This window comes from Acomys minous, assembly GCF_964271855.1.
Source record: "Acomys minous genome assembly, chromosome: 10".
NCBI lineage: Eukaryota > Metazoa > Chordata > Mammalia > Rodentia > Muridae > Acomys > Acomys minous.
The window spans coordinates 106,600,197-106,613,128 of NC_140491.1; the positions used below are offsets into that span (position 1 = coordinate 106,600,197).

The following is a 12,932-nucleotide window of genomic DNA, read 5'->3' on the forward strand; positions in this document are numbered from 1 at the left end:
CCTTCGAGCAGGGCCTGGTTAAAGGAAGAGGGTGATCTACCTGCTCTGTAACAACCCCTCCCCCCAACCCAGAAATGATACCATAAGAGAGGGACTGTGCCAAAGGTCATTTTCCTCCCCACTCTGTGCAGTGTTAACAGAAAAAGCCTTAGTCACTTTGCTAGGAGCGGGCAGAGTGGCCGCAGTGGGCGGATATGCCTGACTATGTTCTACCAAGAGCCACCTCTTCGTTTCTTTGTTGCCACTGGTGGCCAGGTAGGCTGTTCTTTCTATAATGGAGGAAGTGTAACCAGCATCAGCAAAGTTTCCCTGCACAAGAGCGCCTCTAGCTCCTTGACAGCATGGAGCTAGACCTTCTGGAAGCCATGGTGCAGGAGGCATGAGCTGTTTTCTTGCTGTCCCAGGACCATGATCAGGTATCAGGGTGTGCCTCGTGAGTCTTCTTGCACCCTGTGGGCAGCACCTCCAAGTGCTACCACACTTAACTTTGATATCAGTCTGTTGGTGCCGGATGAGCTGTGGTCACAGGAGGTGGCTCAGCTCTGACTGTGTATGAAGAATGGCAGATGGTAGGACGTGGGAAAACGGAGGGGACACTTTGGGAGGAAGGAGCGAAGCGCTGTTAGCGTCATCTCATGGACTTAGAGAAGAAAATAGAAGCTCAAGAAAATTAAAATGTAGCATGGCAGATAGAACCAGAAGTCCAAGTGGTTTTTTATAGCTTCCCTTTCTGATGGTAGGGCCAGCACTGGTTAGTCAAGAAATAAACATAATCTGTATTGAAGAAGTTAAATCTAGGATAAAAGTTAAGAGAGTTGCCCAATTTTTGGAGCCGGGGATGAGTTTAGCATCTGTTACTTCCACGCTAAGTTCTTTATTTTTTCTTTCTTACCATTGTTGTTGTTGTTGTTATTATTATTATTATTATTTTACTAAAAATTAGATATTTAGTTTGAAGATGGCCTGAATGTTAGTAATGCCGACTCCTGATTTTTCAGGTCTTCATTTAAATGAACTAGGAAGGCTGAGCCTTAAATTAAGCAATAACAGTGCCCTTGTCCTAATGAAGCAATAGTTCCCTTTTCCCGAGACAGAGTTGAGTAGCTCGAGGCGCACTCTTTAATCCTTAAGGAAATGAATTACCGCCAAAGACAATGACGCAAAGCTGCTCTTGTCTTTAAAGTTTAAAGAGAACCCCAGTGTGTAGAGCATTTGGTTGAAATAGTTATACAAACGTAGAGCAGCTACTGGGGGAGATGTGAAAAATCCGAGTGGCAGCCTGGCTTGCTTAGAACAGCTTGTTCAGACCGCGGTGGTGGATCCAGGGGCCTTAGCTTATAGTCACGGTCTTCACTGAAGATCTCCATTTATGTCTTATTCTGAGTTCCTACCATCCTTCTTGGCAATATCTTACGATGACTAAATTTATTCTTACTTGTGAAGATGATTTTGCAGGTTTTGAGGTTTGGGGTTTTTTTTTTTCCTCCATGTACAATGTGTACCATGTGTGTCTGGTTTCTGTGGCAGTAAAAAGAAGGTATTGGGTCCCCTGGAACCGGAGTTACAGATGGTTGTGAGCCGCCAGTGTGGGTACTGGGAACCAAACCCGGGTCCTCTGGAGGAGCAGCCACTGCTGTTAACCGCTGAGCCATCTCTCCAGCCCGAGTCTTGTCTTTTTTTTCCAGTATGTTGAAATTTTCAGGGAGTTATTCCAGTGCAGCGTGAGAACTTGGTGGAACGTGACCGTGGTGGCTCAAGTCTAATTCAGCCCTGGGAGGCTGAGGGGAAAAGATGGTGAATTAGAGGAAAATCCTGCCTCAAAAATCCAAGTAAAGGAAAATAATAAAACTCAGTATAAAGTAGCTGTCTACTGGCTCTGAGACAAGCAGTTTGAAAAAGTGGCTTTTCCTAGTAGGAAACTAGGTTGCTTACCCTGTGTTTGTCGACTTTCCTTCTTTAGACGGGATAAGAGAATAGTTTTGTTTTGTTTTTCTTTTGTTTTTTGTTTTTAAGGTTTTTCGAAACAGAGTTTCTTTGTGTAACAGTCCTTAGCTGTCCTGGACTCTCTTTCGTAGACCAGGCTGGCCTCGAACTCACAACGATCCTCCTGCCTCTGCCTCCCGAGTGCTGGGATTAAAGGCGTGCACTACCACACCTGGCACTGGAATAGATTTTTTGATGCTGTTCCATTTCCCTCCCTACCAGGCCTGACTGACTCCTCCCCCCACCCCCGCCCCCGCCCCCAGCGTGTCTGTCAGAATGCGGAGCTGTTGCTGTAGTTCAAGTTACAGTTTCAGGTTGTGGTGGCGCACGCCTTTAATCCCAAGAGGAGGATCTCTTGAGTTTGAGGGCAGCCTGGTTTACAGAGTGAATTCCAGGACAGCCAGGGCTACACGGAGAAGCCCCGTCTAGAAACAAAACAAACAGACAAAAAACAAGGAGGGGAGGGGATGGAGGTGAGGGAGAGGAGAAAAAGAGGGAAAGGAGTGGGCGCAGTGTAACTAGAGACTAGAGACTGTAGCTCTGGTCCTCCGTGTTGACCTGGTCATCACAGTGGTGCCCGCGCAGCAACGGGTCCTCTGGCTGAACCACCTGGGCAGTCCAGGACCCAGGCCTTACTGGGAGGACCAGATTTTGGCACGGGTTGAGGGATTGGAACGGGCTATCCCTCTGACACCTACAGGGACCTGGCAGCTCAAGCATCAGCACGTGCTTAGCATTAGCCTACACCGTGACCTAAAGTGACTTAGATTTGAAGTAGGCTGTTGTCCCCTGGTGTCACTGTGTGCATCCCGGTCTAGTTCTGCTCATTTATTTGTTCTTTACAGTCCAGCTAATGGACTGTGTGTGACCTTCTACATTCAAGGCCGATTCCAAGTGGGATTAAGAACCTTTCTGCAAATTTCCGAACCAGACAGGGCAAATGTGAGAATGAAGCTCGCGCCAATTCCTGAGTGTTGGGGAGACCTCACACACCCATTTCTGAGACCTGCCTCACACAGGGTTAGCGTAGGGCAGCCTTGGAACGCAGAGCGGTGCAGCAGGCGCCCTCTGCTGGCCGACCTGCCCTCCGCAGCCGCCCAGGGACCCACGTGCCATCCTCCACCAATTCCTCCCAGAATGCATCTGAAATGTGTCTTATCAGCCTGTCACGTGTGTGTATATATGCTTCATGTGTGCAGGTGCCGGTGGAGGGCAGAAAGGGGCTGGTGGGAACCCTGGAGCTAGAGTTACAGGCTTAGTGCTAGACTCTGAACTCTGCTCCTCTTAGACAACAGGCAGTGCACTAACCACTGAGTCACCTCTCCAGTGTCTCCATAGTCTTTCGTGTTGCAGGAAACCTTGACGTCTCTGTCCCATGTAGGAACCAAGAAAGGCTCAAGAGATGGCTGTGTACGCAAGCTCTTGTGAGGCCTCATCTGTTACCTCTCCCCTGGGCCAGTTCAAACTCTACACATTTACATGCTTACAGCTCAGAGGTTCTCAACCTGTGGGTCGCGACCCTCCCAGGAGTCAAATGACCTTTTCACGGGGGGAGTGGGGAGCCAGGGGGGGGTCATTTGTAAACATCTGACATCAGATATTCTGCATATCAGATTCATAACCATTTATAACCAGCAAAACGACAGTTATGAAGCAGCAACGAAAGTTTATGGTTGGGGCTCATCACAGCGTGAGGAACTGTATTTATTAGAGGGTCGGTCGCAGCGGTAGGAAGGTTGAGGACCACTGGGCTGGCTCCATCCTTGTAAGCAAGGCCAGTTTTGCCTGTGTTGTGCTGCCCCCACGTCAGCTTTCATTTCCTTGGTGCCCTCCTTCCACAAAGGGCTTACCTTCTTGACGCCTCTCGCTCCGTGCCCTTTTATGAGCTACATACTGATCAAGTGCTCCCACGCTGGAGTTTTAGGAGGCGGGAGCTACCTGGGAGGCCATTCCTTAGGCATCCCTGGGCAGTGTTTGTTGAAGGGGTAAGTGGCTGATGGACGAGTGGAGTGCGGTAAACAGGAAGCAGCCTGCCACACCTCTGCAGCCCCCTTGGGTGTGTAGAGGAGGAAGTGGTTAAAGAGAAGGAGAAACAGGTGCAGTTGTCTGAGCTGCCTGCCCTTCAGAGCCCCCTTGGTGGTGGCTTACCTTTACCCTTCTGCCCCTAGGGAGTCAGTCTTAACCTCTGTCAACATACACAGCAGTTTTTATTTCAAGATGTCGTTGGTATAATAGGTTGGCTCTTTTGGCCCAGTTTTAAATGTCTTCGGTGTTTTTGTTTCTTGGGAAGCGCCCTGTGGAGACAGAGACACTGTTTCTTGGTACTTTTTGTCCTGGCTGGCACCTAGCTGTGAGGCCCAAAGGCTTCATAATTAACCTCTGCCGAGAATCAGAAAGTGAGGGCTCCTTAGCTCTGGTTTGTGCCCCTAGCTCGGCTGTTACTTCTCCTCCAGCTGCGCAGCAGGTCTGTCCCCACATCTGCCAAGCATCTAAACCCATTCACTGCAGTTCACTGCGGCCTAGGGCCATCTCATCTCTCAGGTATTGGAGAGCTCCTGGGAACGGGACGGTGGTACTCCAATAGCCAGACCCCTGCTACCTGGCCTCCCTATACCCCCTACTGATTGAGAAATTTGGGGACCCGGGGACAATTTACTCCCCTAAATCTCCACTTCAGTCCTGTGCCTCGGTGTGTGCTGTCTCATCTTTTCTGATGTAGGATAGGACTTGGAGGTAGAAGCTGGCAGTGATAACTGTGGGATTTGGGGGGGGAGGGGCTGGGAGGGGTGGGAGTGTAGAGGGGCATTTTGGGAGGAAAGGCAGCCGCTTGTCCCTACAGAAGGCAACATTGTGCGTCTGTTTCTGCTGGGCAGATGGGATTCCCCTCGCCTGGTTGCACCTGCAACAGCATAGCTGTTAATACATCAACTCCTTTACTGGGACCCGTCCCAGCAAGGAAGAGGCAGTGAGGATGCTCAGATGGTGTTTGTTTTCCTCCTTTGGCACCTGACGCTGTAGGCTTCCTGTGGCCAAGTGTGGCCTGATCTCCCTTCAGAGGGTTCGTTGTTCAGATGGGCTTCTATGCCCAGCTGTTTTTCCACTTGCAGCCTCATACCTCAAAATTCTGGCCTCTGCTTCTCTGTGTGGTCAGGTGTGTGTTCTCTCTCCGTCTCTTGTACCGTTTGTCCCTTAGGTAAGCTGACCCCCAGAGGCTGTGAAGCAGACGGGGAGCCAGCCCCTTTGCTGGAGGAATAACAGAACTTTGAGGGCCACGAGTTTGGCTTAGGAGCCCTCGCTCCTCAGGGGAAATCTGGAGCGGGAGAGAAGAGGAATATATTTTACCCAAACCTGCCATGTCATCCCACATCCTTCGTGGGAGGGAGACTGGGTGATAGATAGGGCGGAGCTTGCATCACGCCCACCAGTGAGACAAGACATCAAGTAGTGCACTTTAAATAAATGTAGTTTCTCCTTGTCAATTACGTCCTGAATAAAGCTGATGGAGAAAAAAGGGGGTGGTGGGGGCAGGCTGCAGGAGTCTGTTCAGCTGTGCTGTAGACAAGAGTTGGATTCTGTTTTGAATCTATAGATAACCTGCTGCAAAGCGAGGTGTAGTCAAAGTGCCTCCCTGGTGCCTCCCTGGAGGATACCTCCGGCGGGAGGAGGCGGGGTTCCAGTGTTGGAAACTGACGTGTGCCTACTACATGGGACATGATGGCTGCTTCCTTCCTTGGAAGTGGGAATCGTTCTGTGGAGTCTCGTGTTCTGTGCTCATTCTACGAAGAGTCCTTCAGACAGCAGAATTGCACCGGGCTACCCCCGCCATCCTGCCTCAGCTGTGAGGCCTGTGCTACAAAGGCATGAGAGCCTCTGCCTTTGTTTCCTCCCTTCTCCTCAGTGCCAAAGAGTTCAGAGAACTGCACGGCAGAGACTTGTGCCCATAGCTCTGGGTTCTGGCTAGACGGTTAAAGTATATTATTACATCCTGGTCCTTAAACTCTTTCTGTTCTGTTGCCAGGTTGCTTGTGGGGGCACCTCGGGCGGAAGCACTTCCACTACAGAGGGCGAACAGAACAGGGGGCCTGTACAGCTGTGACATCACCTCCCGGGGACCTTGCACGCGGATTGAATTTGATAACGATGGTGTGTTCTGCCCTCACTGTTTATTTGGCCAGCCTATCTGTACCATGATTCTTTTGCCACGAGCAAGGGCGGGGGACACACGCATTTATTCTTGCAGAGAGGACCACTTTTAATTCTGTCAGTCTTGACTCTGTGTGTGTGTGTGTGTGTGTGTGTGTGTGTGTGTGTATGTTCATGTGTTTGCTTTGTCCTGAAAATACTTTCTAAACCAACACTGAAGTAAGTGGGCCCAATTCGCTGCCTCTGTTTAATCCCAGCTTCACTAAAATGGTGTGTTTATGTTGCCACCTAGCGGTATGTTGGGATTGTTGCAAAGTTGAATTCATAGCTGTGAAGTAAATTAGATGTGCCTGTCAAGCAGTCAGCAGGACCATCCGCTGTTAAAGTATTTAGGAGAAAGACTTCTGCCTACTTTATTTTATTTGTGCTTTCATTCCCCCATGTTTGTTTCTATGATGTCGGGACTCTCACTCAGTGCCTTGTACTGTCCTGATCGAATGCTGTACCACCAAGCCACAACTCTGGCCCTGAGAACACTCTACAAAAAAGAACTGATCAGCATGAATACTCTTCCCCATAGACTGTGATACCCAAGCTGATGAGCTAGGGTGCAGTCAAAAGAATTTTCAAAAAGCTTCAGGAGAGGCCAGTTTTAGAAATCCGTATACTTATTGAATGTAACGTGACCGTTTTCCCCATGGGATGCTGGAAGTGTCACACTTTCTGCCGTTGAGTCCCGTACACTGTCACTGTTCTACCACAGGGTCTTTTAAGCACCAGGCTCTTAACCCACCCAAAGCTGGTGACTCTGAAAGACATGCTTGTTTCCCTTTTTATTTAGGAAGCCTCCAGGCGGCTGGAAGATGTCCTAATGGAGTCCATATGTGTCACCAGCTAATTTACCTGGTTTCCCATAGGTTGGACAGAGCCATTAGTGTTAGAAGAAGCTTGTAAGAAACCAGATTTGATGATTGGCCTAAGTAGCCATGCAGGCTCGTGCTCACAGCCCTGTCTGTGTCCTTTAGGAATAAGGCGGCGTTCTTCCTGAGTAGGAAGTGTGACATGTTAGCTAACTGCAGAAAACTTACAGATACACAGATATATAAATATAGACATCCATTGCCTTAACGTTTTGATTCTCATTAAAGAAAGTGAAAATATGGGTTGTTTAGTAGATTGAAGTTGATAATGAAATGAGTGCGTGGTGCTATTTCTGTGCATTCTCTCTGCAGCTGAGAAGAGTTCACGCGATTTCTATACAAAACTGAGGAGTGAGTGGGGCAGCGCCCACTTCCTGTTAGTTCAGATGCTGTATTTGACAGGCTGTGTTGAAGGCATCTGTTGGAAGACTGCCTCTCAGTTACACCATTTTCAAATGTCTCACGTGTAGAATTTTTAATGAAAGAGTCACTCAACTGTCTCTCTGTGTCCTTGAGATAAGAAATCAGTGTTCCGTATTAACCAAGTTACCTGAGTAGCTGGGCTTGGAGTCTGGGACGTTTGACAACAGCTCCTTAGGGTTTTGTTACCCTGTTAGTTTGGATAGCCTTTCGGGCACTCACGTTCTAACCGTCTGTGTCACCCATGTTTCCTCTGCAGCTGATCCTATGTCAGAGAGCAAGGAAGACCAGTGGATGGGAGTCACTGTCCAGAGTCAAGGTCCAGGGGGCAAAGTGGTGGTAAGTGTAGAAAGGCGCACCCTCCTCAGTGTTGGCTGGTTATGGGCTCACGGCAGTGGACAAAACATAGAAGTCTTGCCTCCTTTGAGCAAACGTCCTGCTCTAACACAGGTCCTGGTGCCAAGAACAAGCCAGAGCTTTGCTTCTCCCATAATGCCTGATAGACTGTGAGTTGATTATGCAGCCTATGTGTCTTTAAAATGTCCAGAGCCAAAGAACTTAGTAAATAAACATTTTGTGACTATCTCTAAAACTACCTGAAAAAAAGCAAAGCCGAAGCAGTTTCTGCGAACCATGGGAATGATCGTAGAGAAAAACCATTAATTTTACTCTCATTTACCTGTGACCTCTTCAGCCAGAAGGCATCTGATTGGTAGGCTGGCCTGGGAGCAGTTCAGGCTGGAATATGGTGATATTTCTGTCTCTTCTTTCACAGTCTAGTTGCTATAATAAAGTTTGTATAGAAACTTGAGGACATTGAGAGTCTTAGTGAACACTGGATTCTCACATTTACCAAGCATGGTATGTGAAATGGACTGTCCTCGGTCTCCAGGACTGGTTTATATTGAAGGTAGCCATGAAGACCCTGTGAAAACGGGGCTTAGTCTGTCTTTCTTTTGTTTTTCTTTTCAAGTTCTTTTTTTAAAAATATTTTTTATTAATTTATTCATATTGCATCTCAATTATTATTCCCATCCCTTGTATCCTCCCATTCCTCCCTCCTTCCCATTTTCCCCTTATTCCCCTCCCCTGTGACTGTGACTGAGGGGGACCTCCTCCCCCTGTATATGCTCATAGGGTATCAAGTCTCTTCTTGGTAGTCTGCTATCCTTCCTCTGAATGCCACCAGGCCTCCCCATCCAGGGGACGTGGTCAAATAAGGGGCACCAGAGTTCGTGTGAAAGTCAGACCCCACTCTCCACTCAATGGTGAAGAACGTCCTGTGCATTGGCTAGATCTGGGTAGGGGTTCGAAGTTTACACGTATTGCCCTTCATTGCTGGTGTGAACGCAAACTAGTACAGCCACTTTGGAAATCTATCTGGCGCTATATCAGAAAACTGGGAATAGGGCTTCCTCAATACCCAGCTATTCCACTCCTTGGAATATACCCAGAAGATGCTCCAGCACACAACAAGATTTGCTCAACCATGTTCATAGCAGCCTTATTCATAATAGCCAGAACATGGAAACAGCCTAAGTGTCCCTCAGTAGAAGAATGGGTAAAGAAACTGTGGTATATTTACACTATGGAATACCACTCAGCTATTAAAAACAAGGAATTTCTGAAATTTGTGGACAAATGGATTGAACTAGAAATGATCATAATGAGTGAGTTAACCCAGAAGCAGAAAGTCAAATGGTATATACTCACTTATATCTGCGTATTAGCCCAAGGGGCATGTCCCATGAAAGCCTTCACTTACCAGGAAACTGGGACAGAGGGAAGGACATTCTAGTGGGACTCTAGATGAGAGAAGCATGGGAGAATGGGGAAATAGAAGGATCCAGATGGTCCTAGAAACCTACAAGAAGAACATTATGATGGGCAGATCTGGGCCCGGGGGTCCCGCTCAAAGTACGGCACTAGTCTGTCTTTCTTGATGAGGTAATTCTTTCAGCCTTTTAGTGATAGGGAATGGATTGAGAGCACAGAGTGTAAGCTGGAGTTCTCCACAAGGAGATGGCACTGGCTGCAAGAAAATGCCTTCGTTTTAGCTGTACTTGCTTTACTCCTAAGAAAATAGGCCCATGCTTCTGTCCAGAACATAGTTATTTATAGCCACTAAAAGCCAATTAAATTATGAAAAGGTAGTGAGATGGTGTTGCCTTTGCTTGTGTGAAAGGTGAATTTACAGATGAATCGCCTGGCAATAGGAACTGGTATTTTAATAACTTGGACCAAGGCCCTGAGAGTATGGCTGAAGTCCTGGGTCATTTGTCTTGTTTATGGCCTCTTGGAGTGCGGGTGAGGCGTTGCGCAGGGGTTTGGCTTGCTTTGGGACCCTCTCCCAGGATGAGGACACATTTAATGTCCTATTTAGAACCAGTCTCTTTCATTATTGCTAAGTGCCAAAGGTCTGTGGAGTTTTTTGTGGTTTGGTTTGGTCCAACACCACCCCCCACGCCCCAAGACCAGGCTGGCCTCGAACTCACAGAGATCCACACTTGTTTGCAGACGTGTGCACACCGATACGAGAAAAGGCAGCATGTTAATACAAAGCAAGAGTCTCGGGACATCTTCGGAAGGTGTTACGTCCTGAGCCAGAATCTTGCGATTGAAGATGACATGGACGGAGGAGACTGGAGTTTCTGTGATGGCCGGTTGAGAGGCCATGAAAAGTTTGGCTCTTGTCAGCAGGGCGTGGCAGCGACTTTCACTAAAGACTTTCATTACATTGTGTTCGGAGCCCCGGGTACTTACAACTGGAAAGGTATGACCTCAGTATCTACAGAGACACATTAGAATATCAATAAAGTTTCTATAATGTGCCCCACGGTTTAGTGCATTTTAAGTGGGCTAGAAGGTGTTTATTAAAGGGGTGAAATATTAAAATCTACTGTGAATTTTAACGGGAATGCAAATGTTTTAGGGTTGAGGGTTTTTCCTTTTGTTAGTGTTTTTATATAAGTGGAAGTGGTTAATTTTTTTCTCTAAGAATATAATAATTAATAGGGATTTTTTTTTTTGCTGTTTTATATTTGTTACTTGAAGGTAAAACTGTTCTCTTTAAGCCAGTGATGTGAGCACCGAGTTGTAGGGAATGGTATCCACAAAGAACGGTGTTAACACCGGCATTCCATTGTAGATGTCTTAGAAGGTCATGGGTCATGTTCGACTAATAACATGCTAAGCTAAAAGAACAGATGACTGGCAGATCAGAGAATTTTGAGGTAAAAATTGGAGGCAATTTGAGGTACGGTTGGTTGACAGTATTATATTGTGGTGAGAAAACGAGGCGCTGGGAAGGAGAAAGGAAAATGACCCACATTTTGTGATCAGATGAATCTGGTCAATTCTTTTAATAAACATCAGTTTCTCTGAAAAATTGAGGCGGTATATAGCAAACTGCTGTATCATAAAGCAACCTAGCTCTAGTCTATGATGAAGAAAGCTACATCTGGTTTGGAAATAAAACTTCTGGGGAATTAAAAATAAATTATAATATTTCCATAAGCCAGAATAAGATTGCTACGCGGAAGGTTGAGGCATGAAAACCAAAAATTCAAGGCTAGCCTTGATATTTTTAAGAAGATCCTGTCTCAGAATAAAATGTGGGCGGGGAGGGGGGGGAAGGGGGGAGCCAGAGATGGCCCAGTGCTTAAGAGCTGTTACTAGTCTTGCAGAGAACCCACGGTTTGGTTTGGTTTCCAGCAACCCACAACTACCTGAACCCTGTCTGCCTCCCTGGGATCCAGGACCCTCTTTTGGACTCTGCTGGCAACCATGCTTGTATGGGTGCACATGCATACAAACACACAGACACACACACACACACACACACACACAGACACACACACACACACACACACACACGTACACACATAACTAAAAACTCTCTAAAATAATTTACTTTTGAGAAGACCAGGGGTGTAGCCCAATATATAGGGTTTGCCTTGCGTGTGTGGGGTCCTGAGCTCAATTATTCTCCAGTGTCGTCACACACACATTCGTAATTTCAGCTGTTATTAAAAATGGTTCTTGACCCAGCACTTAGGAGGCAGAGGCAGGTAGATCTTCATGAGTTCGAGACCAGCCTGGTTTACAAAATGAGTCCAGGACAGCCAGAGCTACACAGAGAGACCCTGTGGGGGGGGGGGGGGCGGGGAGGAGGGAATGGCTCTTGAGAGACCTTTGTAAGTCATTCCTTATGACACTGGGGAAGTCATTTCCTTTATCCCCAGTCATGTCTCTAACAGAGCTTTTCATATAACCAAACCCATCAGGCTATTTTGACCTCTTTGAAGAACATTTTGTATTTAGAAATAGTTTTATTTTGGCAAGAGCAGATGACCATTATACTGTAAAGCAGGACAGTAAAAACGCCCACCAGCTAGGTCCATTTTAATCATGGAAAATAATATCTTGTGGCTTGCTAACGCTGACGTGCACTATGTCACTTTTCAAAGGTCATATTGTGATTTGAGTTTTAATATACTGAAATATTTTTAAGAATTGTAGAATTTTGAAAAGATGACATTTTCACTTAAAGCAGTTTGAAGAGATGGATATATTAATAATTTCACTTTACAGAAAAGGAAGCTTGATAGGGAATTACAGAAAACAAAATGATCGTTTATGTCAAGTTCATGTCATTCCATTTAGTTCTCTGCAGTTTTTGTTGTTGTTGTTGTTGTTGTTGACTAAACAAACATTCCACCTTCCATCCAGCTTCTTGGTGTTACAAAGAAGGTTCATGAGAATTTGAGGAGTTTGAAGATTTCCTAGAACAAATTTCTTTCACATAAAAACTTATATGACCATGTTGAGCAATCTTAAACATCACCTCTTCCATCTCTGTCTCTCCTTCCAGATTTCTCTTTCTGTTCTCCTTGTTAGCATGAGGAACATTTATTAGAACCATCTATATTTTATTTTGTTTCATCTTTTTATTTTATTTTATTTGTTGTTGTTGTTGTTTTCCATTTCATTCCTTTAGGGATCGTTCGTGTAGAGCAAAAGAATACCACTTTTTTTGACATGAACATCTTTGAAGACGGGCCCTATGAAGTTGGCGGAGAGACTGACCATGACGAGAGTCTCGTGCCCGTCCCTGCCAACAGTTACCTAGGTAGGCACAAGCAGAGACGCCATACCTGCCTTCTCAGCCGCTGTGTGAGGCTCCTTCCGAGGGCCCAGAGCCTGAGAACGGGCCAGGCAGGAGCCAAGGGCCCTGGCTATATTTGCTTCTGCTCCGTAAGTGTGGTGATGTGAAAGCAGGCTGCCTGCTGACTGGATTCCTCTGGCCTGAGTTTTGCGCAAAGTGGGACAGGATCTGCTGTCTCCCCAAAATCATGCTCCCTCCCGTCGGGAAGGCAGCTGTGGCTTGTGAGCTCATGGCAGCCTATGTAGCCCGCCTCTGGCCCTCCATGAAGCCATGAGGAAGCGCCTGGGTGTTCAGAGCAG

General features: G+C 46.8%; 1 protein-coding gene across 2 annotated transcripts in view; it reads left to right on the forward strand.

The window, feature by feature from the left end:
• ITGA6 (integrin subunit alpha 6) overlaps window positions 1–12,932 on the forward strand; it is a 71,777-nt gene that overhangs the window by 23,735 nt on the left and 35,110 nt on the right. For both annotated transcript variants that reach the window (XM_084799439.1, XM_084799440.1), the window contains exons 2-5: window positions 6,002–6,126; window positions 7,726–7,805; window positions 9,984–10,239; window positions 12,466–12,597. In XM_084799439.1, the coding sequence (XP_084655565.1) occupies window positions 6,002–6,126; window positions 7,726–7,805; window positions 9,984–10,239; window positions 12,466–12,597 (593 nt within the window). The remainder of the gene's footprint in view (window positions 1–6,001; window positions 6,127–7,725; window positions 7,806–9,983; window positions 10,240–12,465; window positions 12,598–12,932) is intronic.